Raw genomic sequence first — 19,969 nt, 5'->3', positions numbered from 1 at the left:
AACTGTACAAATTCTGGAAATCATTCCCATGCAATTGTTGAGGTAGGTGTATATGGTACGGATGGAACCAGTGATGTGTAAGAATACAATGTACACAGGTCTTAGGAATGCCAATCTCGTGTTCAAGCTGTTGTTTGCTCACATGTGGATTCACAGCAACAGAAGCAAGAACAGTAACTTCGGCAGCTACGGCAGCTACGTCTATGCGAGTGCTACGACGATTGCGTTGTCATGGGTTGAAAATTCCCATTTACTGAAGCATCGCAACAAGATGAGAAAATATCCATCAGGAAGGTGGGTTCTTGTCAGGGTATCGCTCTCTGCACAGTTCCGCTGCCTGTGTAGCATTTCGCCTACGTTCAACAACAACAACAGAAGAAACGTTACGTCGATGCAGTTTGTAGGAAGGACAGCCTTTACTGTATGCCTACTCTACACAACAGTATTTAAAAGGACTAAACTACTTTACTAAATGTCCCTATACATAAGAAAACAGTATTGCAATTACTGTTCTGCTAACTTACATTCCCCATACATGAGTAGCATTTCTACCTTCTCTTCATTGGTGTACATTCTACTCACGCAACTCATCAACTGACGATGGTTGAAGAAATGACGAGTGTGCATTCTACTTATGTTTACATTTGTCCTCTGTCAACACCAGCATGTGGATGTGTTCCATTACCCTGAGTACCTGCACTAAGCGCTGAGAGTGTCAATGTCAATGTTGGGTTATGTAATTAATAACATTTTTTCAGTGAATGTTACACTGTGATACATTTATGAATAGGTCTTTAGGAGAGGAAACGAATAACCCAATAAAAAATACAGAGTGCCATTTAAAAAAGTCATACCTCTGTTCATATCTTTGTAAAAAACAAAGCTACAATGAAGGCAGCCATGCTGATTGATGGCCCCCTGATGGCTAAAGAACATTTGCTTGAAACATTTTGTAATTTGCATCTGGACAAACAGTTATTTAGGGTGGTCAAGATAAATGGGACACCCTGTATTACAAAACTCAATAAAACTTGTAAAAAGTTTAAATTAGTGTCATTAGTTGGGGCACTTTAAAAGAAAAAAAATTGTGAATTACGACAAAAAGTCTTGTTGATATTTTTACCATTTGCATTAATAATATACTAAAGACAAAACCCAGAGATTCCATGATAAAAGTGGTAACTAACAAGGGTTCCACTTATCAAACAGATTACCAAACAAAAGCTCTATGGAATACAAACAACGATGTAAGAAAATAAAATGGCGAATGTATGAAGGTAGCATAGAGCAATAAATAGGTACACAACAAGATCCTGAGTACTATGATTCACTCTCATAATGATATGGCTGGCACGGATATCCAGACAGCATAGGGTTCAAAATCTCATTTATGTGCCGTAGACAATGGTCTGTAGCTCAATGATTTGTTTATATCAAGAATGGTTTTCTTTCTTCATTAGATGGCAATTACCAGATGTATCTTCATCCCCTACACTTTCGCAGATAAAATACACAAGAACTAATATTCTATAAACTAAGGCAGCATTATAAAACTTTACATTATGATTGAAAACAGGGCATCTGAAAATAGTAAGAGACCAAAAAATTAAAAGCAGTCAAAAATATTGCAATTCAATTCACTGAAAATACGTATGTACATATCTTAAAGTACTATACAACAGGGTACATCTCGGCAGAAACTGAAACAAAAACTTGTAGCGAGCAATAAAACCTACCTTCAAAACCAATGAGTATTCAGTCTCCGTCCACCGAACCCTCTCTGGTCCTACCGTTTCTTCAATGTCCATCTGTTTCAATCTTTGTTTGAGATCTGTGACAAGGACATCCACTTCCTGCATTGCACTAAGCTGAATAAAATAGCGCTTTGACCACGAAAGATCTCCACCTCCAGCAGACCGCTTAAAGAAACCACTCACTTTATGATGATGCCAAACCTATGGAGAGATAAGATGACGGTTTGCTATGAATGATCATATATCACTTGTAATAATGTAGAAAATGACTGTCAACTATTTCAACCATTACAAACAGTTTTTTCCTTAACAACTGGAAAAAAGCTGAAACTACTACTCTACAATTACTCTAAAGGGCTACAGTTGTGGATGAAATCAATATATTTTTTAAGCTGGATGCAGTCACAAAAGAGTGACTTGAAAGATTCTGATGTTCTAATATTGTCTAATGCAACATCAGCTGTTATGGTACAATGTTAGCCGATGTGAGGCTCAAGAGAAAAAAATTGACCTCATTCAGTAACTCATTCAAAGTTTCCTGCCTTATTAGATACGAAGTTGGTCAACATTAAATAAAATGAAAACTCCAAAATATTTTCTGTAAATGTAGTCCTATAGCTTGCAGCAACTCCTTGGTGATTAACAATGACATTCTTCAATTGAATGCAAAGCTCATTTTGAGGTAGGAATTCAAAAGAACTAGTATTAGATTCTTGAGTATCAGACCAACTACCACAGTACCCTAAGGTAAGAATGAGAGGATCATACCTCAGATTGGCAATATAGTGATTCGTCACTGTTTAATCATAGAGAACTGGTTGGAACCCCTTGGCAAGAGCTACTTGTCATCAGGAGAACTCATAAGCAAAATAATCAATGTTACGGTGATCAGTAAAGTGTTGTTGTCAGTTCTGGAAGGTAGTACATTTTGTAGGACTTGGCTGCAAAAAACTTGATAATCAGTTAAAACTATTGTGACTGTATTTCTTTTCAGAACAGCCTTGGTTAATACCAAAATAGATTTAATTACTTTTGTCTTAGTTGTTGAGGTGTTAGAAATCCTAGGCCTGGGAGGTGGTATTTTAATAGTAAGTTTTATGCTGTTTCATAAGTCAATTCAATTAACAAATTCATATTTCATGGGAATTTTATGAAAGTGTATATAAACAGAATTGCATTTCTGCAAGATACCTAAGTACAAAGAAACTCAGATGAAAAATCTTCCTCGAAGTCAGCAGAATAACTGAAAATTCTGAAACCAGGGAGACTTTAAGCCCAACTACACTTTCATTTCGCTACCCTCCTAAATTTTGAGAAAAAACACTATATTTAGTTCTGTATAAAAAATAGTCACAACAGTAACTGATGTAGCCATATTCCCTGTTGGCCCATTCTGGGTTCTTTGGCCAATAATTGTTTTACGATTTTTCTGACAACAAGAGAGGCTGGCACTGTCAAAGCTTCATCCTCCATTGCTGACAAAACATCAGAAAAATCATCAAACAAATGCCGGCCAAGAACCTGAGAGAGAAGCCAATAGGCAGTATGCCAACAAGTGGCTATGAAAGCCTCAACAATTCTGAATTGATGTAGCATATGAACAAGAATCAGTAAAATGTGTAAAATGTTCCAATTTAAAGCAACTTTTGCTCTTTGTATAACTGTGTCTTGGAAACAAATGAATCAACCTCCTAACATATTTTACATATTTCCACTCAGTAATGTCTTACAGAATAATTCCTTCTATAATTCGTCCCATATAAAAAAAAGTATTGATTGCACAAAAGTAAGCAACAAGAATAAGATGTGGTGTTTACCCAGTCATCTTGTAGGTACCTCTTCGGGTACCTTGCAGGTACCTCCTCAAGCATCTTGCATGTTCATCTGCCAGAAGATAAAGGGTGGAAAGTGAAGGATGGAATACAGTAAGTGCTACTCACCACACAAACGAGCATTCAGCAGCAGAAATGCTGCTTGGGATCATGGTTGTAAGATTTGTATGTTATGTTTCTCTGTTTCACAAACAGTAAGTGAGAGAGAAATTTTGTACTGACACAATTCATGTGAAGTCTACCTGTTGAAACTGTAAAGCACCACCCACCTACGATATCCACTCCATCAGTAATCCCTTATACCATAAACTAATGACCTCCATGAATCATAGCATAAACACACATTACTTTTCAAACACCTGTTTAAGCAACTCAAATGTTTATACAAGGGTGGTTTGAAAAGTTCTCAGGACAGAATAGAAAAAGAGTACTTACATCACTGCAACTTTTTTTATTTTTCAATGTAGTCTCCTTGTAGATTAATGCACTTGGTCCCACGATATTCCAGTGCCTTGATCCCATCTAGATAATGAGTCTCCTCCAGGCCTGCAAAATAGTTGCCAATTCCGGGTATCCAATCTTCGTTTGAAGTGAATCTTCATCCACCAAGAAAGATTTTCAGTTTTGGGAAGAGATGGAAGTCTGACAGAGCCATATCAGGTGAATAAGGAGAGTGTGGCAACAATTCATACCTTACTTCGTGTAATTTTGCCATGGCGATGGCACATGTGTGCAGGCACACATCAGGAGTCATGGCACCCATATCGCAGATAATTTTTTCATTTCTGATTCTTCAATTAAAATGTAATACACCATTTCAGATGACACCTGGCAAGCATGATCAATTTCATGCACTTTCAACTGGCAATCCTCCATGACCATTTTTTTCACTTTGCAATGATTTCTAGAATAGTGACACATCTTGGCCGACCACTGCACAGATCATCTAAGCTCTCCCAACCAAATTTAAATTCATTTGTCCTCTTCGCAACAGTTGACTATGGAGGAGCAGATACCCCAGTGTATTCTGGAAATTCACATGAATGTCCTTTGCTTTCATACCTTTCTTCACGAAGTACTTAATCACTGCTTGAATCTCGATTTTTTCCATCTTCGCAAATCGTTAAGCGGGAACAACAACAGAGTCACATCACTGCCACAGCTCTCTTCCAAGAGCACTGACATGGCATGTATTTACAGGCAACAGTCCAATAAATATCACATGAACAACTCGCTGCGCTAGCACTCATCTCTCATGGTGATTCCGAGAACTTTTCAAACCACCCTCGTATTTGTCTTTCCGTATTCTGCTACAAAGTTTCACAAATTATTCTTTCATTAAATTGATAATAATGATATTTGTCAGATATTTTCCACATATGCACATTTGTATGGCTCCACCTAGAAATAAATATGTAAAATGGAGCACAGTGAAAAGTAATCTAACGTCAAAATTTACTTCTAAGAGATCTTCAACAGCAGTAAGCTCACTCTAGCGGTTGGTGAGCTGTTTCAAAAGTTTGATCTATTTATTAATATCCCTCACACATAAGTTTCAATTATAGCAGTAAACCCACTTCAATGATCAGCATCACCTTTAAAGTACTTCTTACTATGCCGAGACTACTCTATTTCAAAAAACTCCCTGCTATCCAGGGTAAAAATGTTTGGGAACAACATACACAGTCTTTCCGAGGTGCAAAATTAAAATTGGAAATAAAATTTTGCAGCACATCACACCTTTTGGTTAAGATTTGTGGACCCAGAGTGCATGCAGTGTCCCAGAGGCTGTGTGGTATCAAGTGTTCTGCACCAAGAAAGATTTATCCCTTGGATCTTTAATAAACTTGATGCTGAAGGAGTCTGTAGACTTATTTAGCATAACAACATCTAATATATACTGTCTCACTATTTAGCACAGTAGTATTTCCCACAGCAGCCAAAGCAGAAGGGGTGTTAGGAGGCTGGAGGATATCACCACACTTCCACTTAGGAACCCAATTTTGGAAATCTACAACCAGCCAAATTTAGCAGAGAATTCTAAATGTCTGTCAGTTTTCATAATCAAGAGATGCAAACAGCTTAAAAAATGTTATGGACACAGTGAAATTTGAACACTGCTTTTGCCTCTTTATGAATAATCCTTACCTTGTAAGCATTAAGAAATGCAATACAGTCAGAACATGAGCTATCTGCCCATGTCAGTTTCGAGTGGTATGCTGCCATTCGCTCTCGGAAGGGAGTGCTAAACATACTCCGCACTGACATAGCCGCACCTAAATAATTAAAGAAAAGAACATAATTTAAAGTTACTTGTAACTATCATTTTTGCAGACCATGAGGTAAAGTCCAAATAATATAGTACTTACAGCTTTCTATTAACACACAGCATTACTCTGTGACCTGCCAATTTATCATCTTTATTCAGAAAATCAATTTAAGCATTTTCATTGCTACAAAGAATGTAAAGTCCACAATGGAAAGATGCCAATATGGAAAGGACAGTATGCTACCACCACAGCAAGGAGGGATTGAGTCAAATAAAGGGACAGTGCTAAAGGATGCTAAGAATATTTCAGCTTTTGGATAAAGTCCTCCTCCAGAAGTGGAACACACACACACACACACACACACACACACACACACACACACACACACACACACGCACACACACAAAAAACCACTTGACCATTGTCTCTAGGCCTTAGTACTCGGTGACAGTGGTCATGTCTATGTCAGTTGTGGTTATGCGAGTTTTCTACTTCAGAAGAAGGACTTTGTCTGAAATCTGAACTATTTCTAGCATTCTTTTTCACAATGCCTGTCTGTGACTCAATGCTTCCTCTACGTGTCTAGCAGCACTCTAGCCTTTCCGTATTGCAGATATATTCTCCAAAAGAAAAGCAATTTGACTTCCTGAAAACTACTAACACACTTTTGTATTCTCTCTCGGTTAACAAATTATGTCCTTACAGAGTACTGAAGGAGATATCCAGCTGAAAGCAGGATAAGTGAAGAATTCATTATAGCAAAACTAATTTTATCTTAAAACAAGAGAGAGGGCTTAGAGCAAGGGTCTCCAAATTACTACAGCACAAGGGCCACATATCAAGTTGTGAATCTCATTGTGGACCAGACAACATATTTTTTTCAGAAATTTGAGATGAAAATTATAAAGAAATTTATTGTTGTGTAAAGCAAACACAATATTCAGTGGAAACCTCAGATACACTTTATCACTTCTTAGTTTGGTTAGTGAGAGATATGAAATTTGTTTTTTGAATCCAAAATTTTCTCATACTACAGCTCTAACTTAGTCTGTTTATGCCTAAAATAGTCCGTAAATGTTTGCCAGTACCGTTACTTTTGTGTTTATATTTTGTAAATTTCAGAAAAAAAAAGTTTGTTCCTGGCCGTAGGTAGTGCCAAATACAGATGACAAACCTTGGGCAAAGTCTTTGATCTTAGGGTAGTTTTCTTCAGGAAGGAACTGAAGAACTGCCTTCTTTAAACTTGTCTTTTGTGGTGTTATAAACCTACAGATCTACGAGTTTCATTTGCACTGCTACCTGAGCATCTTCCACATTGCAGAAAAAGGGGTTCTGGAAAATTGGGATCTCCATGGAATAAGCATCTAAATCCAGGAACCTGGAACAGAACACTTTCTTCATACCACAAAGCAATTCCATTGCAAACAAAAGTGCAAATCTTGAAACATGTTCACCTTTCACGACTGTCACTTGGAGAAGTGCACAAAAATTTTCTGTCAGACGTCCTGTTCAAAAAGTTTTAGTTTTGGTCTAACAGATGTAATGTGTTTGTAAAGATCACAAATGACACAGTGATCCTCTTGAAATTTTTTATTAATTTCATAGAAACGGAAGAGCAATGTCAAATGCAAAAGGTAGTTTCCATAGCAACTCTTTGTCCAACAGGCCTTCCAAAGGGTTGTTTTTCTGATTCAGAAATATTTAAAGTCCATTCTCAAATAAAAGAAGAGTGGCAAAATTTTAACACAAGTTAATGTAACTGCCTTGTGGTATAAGAGATCACTTGACAAATATTCCATCTCTTCAAGGAAATATTTGAATTGGCATTGAATGAAATAGACAAGAAAAAATACATGCTTCATCATATAGGCTATATCCACTGACTTTGCACAAAGTGCTCCGTGATAAATATCACTGTGTATTTTCAAGGTTCTGGTAACACTACTGGCTTCACATTATGAATTTAATTTTTCAGCAAAACCTGCATATTTGCCACACACTTTTCTTTCCCCATCTGCACCTGCAAGGAAATCAGATCTGCTAGTTCCTCAGTAACCTTGAAGTCTGTGTTAAAACCCCTAAAAACAAGATGATTTGAGCAGTATCAGATGTCTCTAGATTTGTCCAGGACTACAGCACCAAGCAAACTTAGATGCCTTTTCTTGCAACCGTCTGGATAAATTAAATGCAATGTCTTCAACTCCGCATGCCACAGTATTTTCTGACAGAATGGCTGCTATACATTGTTCAGTATTTTCAGGAAACAGTTCGTCAGCTGTCATTAAATTAATGCACCTCTTTATCTAACTATGCACCATGTCTTTTTTGTAGTTGCAATTAGTATTGTACCCCTTAAGAACAGCAATAACTTTTGTTGCAGATAACACACATTAGTTCGTTGTCGTTCTCCATAACAAAATACACTGAAGAGCCACAAAACTGGTACACCTACCTAATTTTGTGTAGAGCTCCCGCAAGCATGAAGAAGCGTTGCAATATAACGTGGCATGCACTTGTCTAATGTCTGAAGTAGTGCTGGGGGGAATTGACGCAGTGAATCCTGCGAGGCCGTCCATAAATCCATTAAAGTACGAAGGGCTGGAGAGCTCTTCTGAACAGCATGTCGCAAGACATCCCACATATGCTCAATAATGTTCATGTCTGGGGAGTTTGGTGGCCAACAGAAGTGTTTAAACACAGATGAGTGCTCCTGGAGCGATTCTGTAGCAATTCTGAATGTGTAGGGTGTTCCTCCTGGAATTGCCCAAGTCCATCCGAATGCACAATGGACATGAATGGATGCACATGATCAGACAGAATGTTTATGTAACTGTCACCTGCAAGAGTCATATCTAGATGTATCAGGGGTCCCATATCACTCCAATCGCACATGCCCCACACCATTATAGAGCCTCCACTAGCTTGAACAGTTCCCTGCTGACATGCAGGGTCTATGGATTCATCAGGTTGTCTCCATACCCGTATAGGTCCATCCACTTGATACAGTTTGTAACAAGGCTCATCCGACCAGAAAACATGTTTCCAGTCATCAACAGACCAATGTCGGTCTTGATGGGCCGAGGCGAGGTGTAAGGCTTTGTGTCGTGCAGTCATCATGGGTACACGAGTGGGCCTTCAGCTCCGAAAGCCCATATCGATGATGTTTCATTGAATAGTTCACACGCTGACACTACCTGATGGCCCAGCATTGAAATCTGCTGCAATTTGCGCAAGGGTTGGACTTCTGTCACGTTGAACGATTCTCCTCAGTCATCGTTGGTCTCGCTCTTGCAGGATCTTTTTCTGGCCACAGCAATGTCAGAGATTTGATGTTTTACTGGATTCCTGATATTCACGGTACACTTATGAAATTGTTGTACAGGAAAATCCTCATTTCATTGCTACCTCAGAGATGCTGTGTCCCATAGCTCGTGACCCGATTATAACACCACATTCAAACTCACTTAAATCTTGATAACCTGTCATTGTAGCAGAAGTAAACGATCTAACAACTGTGCCAGACACTTTCTCGTCTTATATCCGATTGTTAACCGCAGCGCTGTCTTCTGCCTGTTAACATATCTCTACATTTGAATACGTATGCCTATATCGGTTTCTTTTGCTCTTCAGTGTGTTTCACGGTCCATATTGTATTAAAGATACTTCACTCACCACCCACTTTTCTCTTTTTAGTAGCAATAGACATATTTCATATGTATTTGAAAGAAAGAAAAACAACACACTAAACAGAGGCAGGGAGTTAAAGTCAGCTGCATGCAGGATGTTCCTGGTGGCACCTCTGTCATTTATGAACAAGATACTCCTAGCGGCTTCATACAGTTAAACGAGCGAAAGAAATTATGCTATTTTTAATACACTTTTGCTCAAGCATGGGCCGGATAAAATCCCTTCAGAGGCCATTAGCAGTCCAAGGGCCATAGTTTGAAGACCTCTGGCTTAGAGTAAATATGACAAGTAGTAAGCAATTCCTTCCCATCCTGTGTCCTTGTGCCAAACAGAAACAATATAACAATAATGGTAAATAGTAGCTAGCCCTGATCATATACTGTAGAATGATTTACAAAACAGAACAACAACTGTAGTAAAACATCTATTTTCACCAGCTACGACATAGTCCCGAATATGAACAGTGATCCAACACCGTCAAATGTTTTTTATTCCAGTCTTTGATCACAATATCAATTTCAGTCAATAATGACATCTTCAGATCTACAATATAAAAATATATATCTTCTGGGCTGTCTGTCTTTCAACACAATACAGCATTACATATCACAATATACTATCATACAACCAGGGAAATGTACAGATAAAATACGGTAAAGCGTACCTGTTCTACACCATGTCCTAATGTGATATGGCCGTAATGGCATCATCAAAACATATAAATATACTCAGCACAGCACACTTTAGCAGTACGCCTAACTTTTTGTTATGCCTCTTTTCTGTTCTTTCAACATTATTAGAAAATTCTTGCCAAACAAATTGAAACTGAGTACTAGGCAGTTCGTTACTTAATTGCAAATGCAAATCAAAAGCTTCTTTACTTAGCAAGTCTTTATGTTCATACGATTCACATAGTTGAGCCCTAATCTAGTTTATCTCACTTTTGGCTTTAATTGACAAGGCGATGGCTGACCGCTGTTTAATGTTCACTTTCACACAGTTCGGTGTGACACCTACTGCAAGACACAGCTTATTGAATCTAATAGTCATTACCTCAGTACTGATTTTCTGCTTCAGTTTACAGAGCCTTTTGACTCTGTTGTAAGCCAGACTGAAGTGGAAAACCTAATCCTGTAACTGATTATATCCTACCTAGTCATGGAATGTACGGCCAGACTATATAATTTTATTTATTGACTGTTAATATGTTGTATAAACATTTTCTGTGGGAGACAAATCACGATGTATGAAAAGCCCTCTAGTGGTGAAGTTCTCACAATCGCTGTGTGCCTATGTAACATCCTGGCTGGTGACCCAACAGACAGCACTGATCATTGACCTGTCTTTTCTTCAGTTATTTTGTCATATAGACATTTTATCTTTCACAGGTAATTTATAGTTTGCTACAGGCAATGTATTACGTATATTTTATTTTTGACCATAAATTTGCCACAAAAGTGTCAGATCTATTGTCTTTGTATATTTCCTTTTAAAAATTTTATATGGGTAACTGTACTCGTCTTTTACTGTATCAAAATTGGTTTCTATAGTAGTTATCAATATTTAAAAGTCTGCTACATGTATTTTACCTAATGTGTTTTTATCAGATTATGTTTCTTACGTAAATGATGACTACATCGAAGCCCACAATAGCGACATCTATGAAGGGTGCAGGCAAACAGATTTTTGGTAGCTACTGCACCTCAGTAGCCAGTTGCAAAATGACTGTGTGGAAGATGTGGCCTATTTTATACCATATTTTAGATCTCTGTGACGATGCTGTGTTGAGTATATTTATATGTTTCGATGATGCCATTACAGCCGTATCACATTAGTACATGGTGTAGAACAGGTACACTTTACCGTATTTTATCTGTAGAGTTCCCTGGTTGTATGATAGTATAGTGTGATATATAATGCTGTATTGTGTTGAAAGACAGACTGCCCAGTAGATATATATTTTTATATTGTAGGACCTTGCCGTTGGTGGGGAGGCTTGCGTGCCTCAGTGATACAGATAGCCGTACTGTAGGTGCAACCACAACGGAGAGGTATCTGTTGAGAGGCCAGACAAACGTGTGGCTCCCGAAGAGGGGCAGCAGCCTTTTCAGTAGTTGCAAGGGCAACGGTCTGGATGATTGACTGATCTGGCCTTGTAACAATAACCAAAACAGCCTTGCTGTGCTGGTACTGCGAACGGCTGAAAGCAAGGGGAAACTACGGCCATAATTTTTCCCGAGGGCATGCAGCTTTACTGTATGGATAAATGATGATTGCGTCCTCTTGGGTAAAATATTCCGGAGGTAAAATAGTCCCCCATTCAGATCTCTGGGCGGGGACTACTCAAGAGGATGTCGTTATCAGGAGAAAGAAAACTGACATTCTATGGATCGGAGCGTGGAATGTCAGATCACTTAATAAGGCAGGTAGGTTAGAAAATTTAAAAAGGGAAATGGATAGGTTAAAGTTAGATATAGTGGGAATTAGTGAAGTTCGGTGGCAGGAGGAACAAGACTTCTGGTCAGGTGACTACAGGGTTATAAACACAAAGTCAAATAGGAGTAATGCAGGAGTAGGTTTAATAATGAATAGGAAAATAGGAATGCGGGCAAGCTACTACAAACAGCATAGTGAACACATTATTGTGGCCAAGATAGACACGAAGCCCACGCCTACTACAGTAGTTCAAGTTTATATGCCAACTAGCTCTGCAGATGACGAAGAAATTGAAGAAATGTATGATGAAATAAAAGAAATTATTCAGATAGTGAAGGGTGGCGAAAATTTAATAGTCATGGGTGACTGGAATTCGGTAGTAGGAAAAGGGAGAGAAGGAAACGTAGTAGGTGAATATGGATTGGGGCTAAGAAGTGAAGGAGGAAGTCGCCTGGTAGAATTTTGCACAGAGCACAACATAATCATAGCTAACACTTGGTTTAAGAATCATGAAAGAAGGTTGTATACATGGAAGAACCCTGGAGATACTAAAAGGTATCAGATAGATTATATAATGGTAAGACAGAGATTTAGGAACCAGGTTTTAAATTGTAAGACATTTTAAATTGTAAGACATTTAAATTGCAAGATATTTTAAATTGTAAGACATTTCCAGGGGCAGATGTGGACTCTGACCCCAATTTATTGGTTATGAGCTGTAGATTAAAACTGAAGAAACTGCAAAAAGGTGGGAACTTAAGGAGATGGTACCTGGATAAACTGAAAGTACCAGAGGTTGTACAGAGTTTCAGGGAGAGCATAAGGGAACAATTGACAGGAATGGGGGAAAGAAATACAGTAGAAGAAGAATGGGTAGCTTTGAGGGATGAAGTAGTGAAGGCAGCAGAGGATCAAGTAGGTAAAAAGACGAGGGCTAGTAGAAATCCTTGGGTAACAGCAGAAATATTGAATTTAATTGATGAAAGGAGAAAATATAAATATGCAGTAAATGAAGCAGGCAAAAAGGAATACAAACATCTCAAAAATGAGATTGACAGGAAGTGTAAAATGGCTAAGCAGGGATGGCTAGAGGACAAATGTAAAGATGTAGAGGCTTATCTCACTAGGGGTAAGATAGATACTGCCTACAGGAAAATTAAAGAGACCTTTGGAGATAAGAGAACCACTTGTATGAACATCAAGAGCTCGGATGGAAACCCAGTTCCAAGCAAAGAAGGGAAAGCAGAAAGGTGGAAGGAGTATATAGAGGGTCTATACAACGGCGATGTACTTGAGGACAATATTATGGAAATGGAAGAGGATGTAGATGAAGATGAAATGGGAGATACGATACTGCGTGAAGAGTTTGACAGAGCACTGAAAGACCTGAGTCGAAACAAGGCCCCCGGAGTAGACAACATTCCATTGGAACTACTGACGGCCTTGGGAGAGCCAGTCCTGACAAAACTCTACCATCTGGTGAGCAAGATGTATGAGACAGGTGAAATACCCTTAGACTTCAAGAAGAATATAATAATTCCAATCCCAAAGAAAGCAGGTGTTGAAAGATGTGAAAATTACTGAACAATCAGTTTAATAAGCCACAGCTGCAAAATACTAACACGAATTCTTTACAGACAAATGGAAAAACTGGTAGAAGCCGACCTCGGGAAAGATCAGTTTGGATTCCGTAGAAATACTGGAACACGTGAGGCAATACTGACCTTACGACTTATCTTAGAAGAAAGATTAATGAAAGGCAAACCTACGTTTCTAGCATTTGTAGACTTAGAGAAAGCTTTTGACAAGGTTGACTGGAACACTCTCTTTCAAATTCTAAAGGTGGCAGGGGTAAAATACAGGGAGCGAAAGGATATTTACAATTTGTACAGAAAACAGATGGCAGTTATAAGAGTCAAGGGACATGAAAGGGAAGCAGTTGTTGGGTAGGGAGTAAGACAGGGTTGTAACCTCTGCCCGATGTTATTCAATCTGTATATTGAGCAAGCAGTAAAAGAAACAAAAGAAAAATTCGGAGTAGGTATTAAAATCCATGGAGAAGAAATAAAAACTTTAAGATTTGCCGATGACATCGTAATTCTGTCAGAGACAGCAAAGGACTTGGAACAGCAGTTGAATGGAATGGATAGCGTCTTGAAAGGAGGATATAAGATGAACATCAACAAAAGCAAAACGAGGATAATGGAATGTAGTCGAATTAAATCGGGTGATGCTGCGGGAATTAGATTAGGAAATGAGACACTTAACATAGTAAAGGAGTTTTGCTATTTGGGGAACAAAATAACTGATGATGGTCGAAGTGGAGAGGATATAAAATGTAGACTGTAAATGGCAAGGAAAGCGTTTCTGAAGAAGAGAAATTTGTTAACATCGAGTATAGATTTAAGTGTCAGGAAGTCGTTTCTGAAAGTATTTGTATGGAGTGTAGCCATGTATGGAAGTGAAACATGGACGATAAATAGTTTGGACAAGAAGAGAATAGAAGCTTTCGAAATGTGGTGCTACAGAAGAATGCTGAAGATTAGATGGGTAGATCACATAACTAATGAGGAAGTATTGAATAGGATTGGGGAGAAGAGAAGTTTGTGGCACAGCTTGACCAGAAGAAGGGATTGGTTGGTAGGACATGTTCTGAGGCATCAAGGGACCACAAATTTAGTATTGGAGGGCAGCGTGGAGGGTAAAAATCGTAGAGGGAGACCAAGAGATGAATACACTAAGCAGATTCAGAAGGATGTAGGTTGCAGTAGGTACTGGGAGATGAAGAAGCTTGCACAGGATAGAGTAGCATGGAGAGCTGCATCAAACCAGTCTCAGGACTGAAGACCGCAACAACAACATTGTAGATCTTAAGATGGTCATTATTGACTGACACCATTCATCATCAAAGGAGTTGATATTGTGATCAAAGACTGGAATAAAAACATTTGAATAAAACATCTATTCTTATTAAAGGAACAAAAACACTGTGCATATCCAGGCTCTTGCTTCTATGGTAGAGAGAGATCCACTGGCAAAAGCCATAATATGAGGGTCTTTCAATACATTATGCCCCACAATTTTTTTCTCAGGACATATTTATTCTTAAGAGTTAGAATTTTGTATCAGTAGCAGTCAACATTTCTTTAAGGTGTACTATTTTCTACATAGTCTTCATCACGTTCCACATCCTTACATCAGGATTGTGTAAGAGGATGTATTCCTTGTCAGTAAAAGCTATTATCCTGAGTTTGTAGCCATGTTTTCATGGCACAAATTACATTCTTATTACACAGAAATCATGTTCCCACATAGAGAATCCTTAAGTGGTCGGAGCAAATGAAAATATGCCAAGTCTGGGATGTAGGGTGGATGAGGCAATAACGTAGAAGTCAATTTGGCTGTGTGTTTCCAGGTTCTGAGACTTTTGTGCACATGTGCATCATCATGTTGGAGCAAGATTTCTCTTCGATTCTTGTCAGTCCAAACAAATCAGAAACGACTCTTGAGTTTGCTTAGAGTTTTCACGTAAGCCTCTAAAGTAATGACCAACCCTTTTTGATGAGACGTCCACAAGAATGAGACCATCACTACCTCAAAAGATTGTCATCGTACCGTTGTCAGCAGAGGGAGCTGCCCTGAATTTCTTCTTTCTGGTAATTGTTGGGAGTACTGTCTTTTTGTTCCCCACTCAAAGTGACACACCCATGTTTTGTCACCTGTAATGTTCCATGGAAGAAGGTCCTCTCTGCTGACCTCAAATTGCTCCAACAGTTCAGATGAAATGCTTTTTCTTTGAATCTTATGGTTAGTTGTGAGCTTTTGTCAACCTTATCTTGAGCATATCTTTGTATATGCTAGAGTCTCAATCATTGCACATGCACTTCCACTGCTCACTAATAACTGTGGAGCCAATTGTCGATTTGTGATGAGCCAATCTACATGATTAATGGCATCTGTGCAATTCACCTTGTCAGGAGAAGTGTCTGTGACATGAAATTCCTAACACGGCTGATCTTGGACTTCACTTTAACCTACTTTAGCCATTACCCAGCAGTACTCCTATTTTAGGTATTATTTATTGTCTGATGGAAACAATACATGATTTCCTAAGTTGTTCACAAATTTATGGAAACCACATACTTTAGAATAGCATGTTGAAAATGTATGGAGATATTATCATCTGCTGTCACAAGAAACTGTCAATGTAAAACTCATAACCAGTCCACATCAATTACCTACAGAAAGACTGTCATGGCTGAAATTTAAAATATTCTGAACAGCACACAAAATCTACTTACGAAGTTCTTACATTCTACATATCCTACAAAGTTGCGGCTCACCCATTATAATACAGTCACCAAGAACACTGAAAACATGTCCAAGTAAAATAAGTTTGCCAATGTAAACATCTACAGGTAACCTGGCCATCACACGTCCCATAAAAGTAATATCACCATCATGATCTGAATATTGACCACTCACAGTTGGTAAAAGTGCACCTGCCTGTAACAAAAATATGGCACTAATTAAGACTTGTCCATTAAACAAAATGTATAAAACAAAAGTTCATATTACTCAATCTACACAGGCTGCACAAGTCCATAACATCCAGACTGAATACAAGTTAAAATATAAACAATGAGATATTTTGGTGCAAAGACTAGTTTTCCCTGACTCTAGAGAAACCACTGTAAAACGTTAAAACAAAATAGAAATCCAGATACAATTTAAACTTTGAATCAGTGGACTGCTCTACTGTAAGATGGGACAGATCACTAATCAAGAGCCGATACAATTTCATAAATAAAGATCTAGAGATGAGAACAACCTGGAGATAATTCTGTGTATTACGGCATATGAATGAGATCTGCATTTAACGAGATACAACACAATCTGCGATAAGCAATGATGGAATATGATGCGTATAATTGCCATTCCCAAAAATAAAATAAAATCATTATTTAATAATGTTTAAAGAGGAATCATGAACTAATTCCCCATAGTTGATGTATCTGGTCTTGTTCAACTCATATGATTTGTCTTTGTTTCCTTGGGGGAAGAAAGAAGTAAAAACCATTTTCTGACTCATTCAATTCTGAGGTGCAACTGGACCAAGGGTGGCAACTTTCAAAATTTCTGTGAGTGCATATCAATGGCACAGCTCCTGCGTCCTTCAAGCCATTATCTCAACAAACAGAATGATAGCAATCCACATTATGAGAAAACAATTTCATTGAAATATTAAACCATACCATTTTCACATTTAAAAAATTTAAAAAACCTGTCGAGGTAGTCTGTAACAATCAGCTGCCTTGCATCTTAGATTATTCTTTATTACGCTCAATATTGGTAAGCTGCTATTTTAAAAGAATTGTTGACGAATGTAATGGGCATATTGTAATATGTCAGTTGTGAGGAAACATGAAAGCAAGTCAAAAGGATAGGATTCCATTCACAGTATAATATGACTGTTATTGTGGGAAATGCCTTTGACTTGGCCAGAGGAGCGCAAGCAGCAGGGAGTGTGGTGCTTGGCTGCCTTTGCACAAAGACATCTGAAACGAACAGAGTTGTAATTTTAATTTCCATCTCAATGTTTTACGAGTTCATTACTTTCTGATGCAGACAAGTGAGAAATATTTATTTTATTTTGTTTTTACCAAACTAAAAATTTTATCAGTGTGGTACACCCACAAGATTATGTATGTGGATGCTCGAGCCCCAGCGCACCCGCATAGTTGGCACTCATGAACTGGACTACATTCAAGTTTTCTCCCAGTCCTGACATCCCACCATTGTACAAGGTTGGTAAACTTTGTAAACATGACAAGTTCCTGGTAAAATGCAAGACAGGCAATTAGCTGAATTTCAGCAAGGTCATACTGAGGACTTTCCAAAAAGTAATACACCAGATCCGAAGACACCTGTATCAATTACCAATAGCATCACTTACAACAGCCAATATGGAGTTTGGGCACTGTGCTCTACTTTCCAAACTGCTGTGACCCGGAGTGCTGGGGTCCTGTCGTGTGCAGGAGGCCGAGCACAGAGAGTGCGTGAGTGGTCCAGTTTACAACTGAAGGATCAGTGGCGCAGTGTTATCTGCAATAACATTTATTTTTCAGGTTGAGCTTACAGAGTTAGAAAGTGTCTCAGGGTGTTTGTCAATGGCTGCGAGTAAGCGTGTGCTGAAAAGAAGTGTTGACACTTTGTCAGCTAGTCATGATGTCGCTGCTGCCACAGGTCAGTAAGCTACAGTCACAGGACAGTGAGCCATAGCTGCAGGACTGTGAGCCACGGCCGCATCCTGTGCTGGTGGCAGTAAGGGGACAGAAAAAGGTCGCCGCCCACCAAATATTCTGCGGCACTGTAAGGCTCTCACTTCAGTGCTCTTGAAGACAGTCCATCATGAGCTCAGGTGAGGACAGCCAACTGTGGTTCTGGATATCAGTTGTCGTGACAGTTGGTTGGTTGGTTGGTTGGTTTGTGGGTTTAAGTGACCAGACAGCAACGGTCATTGGTCCCTTGTTCCAAAACTCAAAAACACCAATACAGAGTAAAAAAAAAACAGATAATGGAGACAACAGACGACACAGGACAAGAAAAACTCAAAGAACTGACAAAACAAATTAAAACCACACAGAGTGTGACGGTGCTTGGCCGACCATAGAGATAAAAAAGGAAAAGCCAACCACCGAGAACACATTAAAAACTCAGTTTAAAATCGTAGGCCAAACGCCAGAATCAACACAAGACAATAAAAGAAAACACAAACACTCAGATTAAATGATAAAAACCCCTTGCCCGAATAAAATGCAAAACTAAGCCAGCCATAGCAGGGTCATCTGTTAAAAGGGCAGGGAGCATGTCAGGCAGTGCGAACGTCTGCCTGAGCACAGCTAAAAGCAGACACTCCAATAAAATGTGGACCACAGATAAAACGGAGCTGCAGCGACACAGAGTTGGGTCCTCATGGCGCAAGAAGTGGCCGTGTGTCAGCCGAGTGCGCCCAATGCGCAGCCGGCAGAGGACAACAGACTCCTGGCGGGAGACCCGAAGGGACGACCGCCACACAGTCATCGTCGCCTTGATACGGCGAAGTTTGTTGTGCATGGGCAGGTTGCGCCATTCAGTGTCCCATATATCGAAAACTTTTCGGTGTAAGATTGCCCGCAAATCAGACACCGGGAGACCAAGCTCCAGAGGTGGTTTACTGGTGGCCTCTTTCGCCAGGTGGTCAACATGTTCATTGCCCGGGATACCGACATGACCGGGGGTCCACACTAAGACCACAGAGCGGCCGCAACGGGCAAGAGTATGCAGGGACTCCTGGATAGCCATCACCAGACGAGAACGAGGGAAACACTGGTCGAGCGCTCGTAAGCCGCTCAGGGAATCGCTACAGATCATGAAGGACTCACCTGAGCAGGAGCGGATATACTCTAGGGCTCGAAAGATGGTGACCAGCTCAGCAGTGTAAACGCTGCAGCCATCCGGCAAGGAACGTTGTTCGGAATGGTCCCCTAGAGTGAGCGCATAACCGACACGACCAGCAACCATCGAGCCGTCAGTGTAAACAATGTCAGAGCCCTGATACGTTGCAAGGATAGAAAGAAAGCGGCGGCGGAAGGCCTCCGGAGGGACTGAGTCCTTCGGGCCCTGTGCCAATTCCAGCTGAAGGCGAGGGCGAGGCACACACCACGGGGGTGTACACAGAGGTGCCCGGAAAGGAGGCAGAAGAGGTAAAGCCCCAAGCCCGGAGAGAAGCTCTCTGACGCAAACCGCGATCGTACATCCAGCCCTGGGCCGAGGTTCTGGCAGACGGACGTGTGACTGTTGGAAAAGTAGACGGTAGTTAGGATGCCCGGGCAAGCTGAAAACATGGGCAGCATAAGCGGCCAGCAAACGTTGGCGCCGTAACCGCAGGGGAGGGACACCTGCCTCCACTAGTATGCTGTCCACAGGGCTGGTCCGGAAGGCACCAGTG

At 39.7% G+C, this 19,969-nt stretch overlaps 1 protein-coding gene across 5 annotated transcripts in view; it reads right to left on the bottom strand.

Moving 5' to 3' along the window:
- The window catches only part of LOC124802628 (ATP-dependent RNA helicase TDRD9), a 263,497-nt gene that overhangs the window by 169,240 nt on the left and 74,288 nt on the right, over positions 1 to 19,969 (bottom strand). For all 5 annotated transcript variants that reach the window (XM_047263517.1, XM_047263522.1, XM_047263521.1 and 2 more), the window contains exons 11-13: positions 16,323 to 16,485; positions 5,735 to 5,862; positions 1,737 to 1,955 (exon numbers count right to left, since the gene is read on the bottom strand). In XM_047263517.1, the coding sequence (XP_047119473.1) occupies positions 1,737 to 1,955; positions 5,735 to 5,862; positions 16,323 to 16,485 (510 nt within the window). The remainder of the gene's footprint in view (positions 1 to 1,736; positions 1,956 to 5,734; positions 5,863 to 16,322; positions 16,486 to 19,969) is intronic.

The sequence above is a fragment of the Schistocerca piceifrons genome, chromosome 6, assembly GCF_021461385.2.
Source record: "Schistocerca piceifrons isolate TAMUIC-IGC-003096 chromosome 6, iqSchPice1.1, whole genome shotgun sequence".
NCBI classification, from domain to species: Eukaryota; Metazoa; Arthropoda; class Insecta; order Orthoptera; family Acrididae; genus Schistocerca; species Schistocerca piceifrons.
This window is presented reverse-complemented; position numbering and strand designations above follow the sequence as displayed.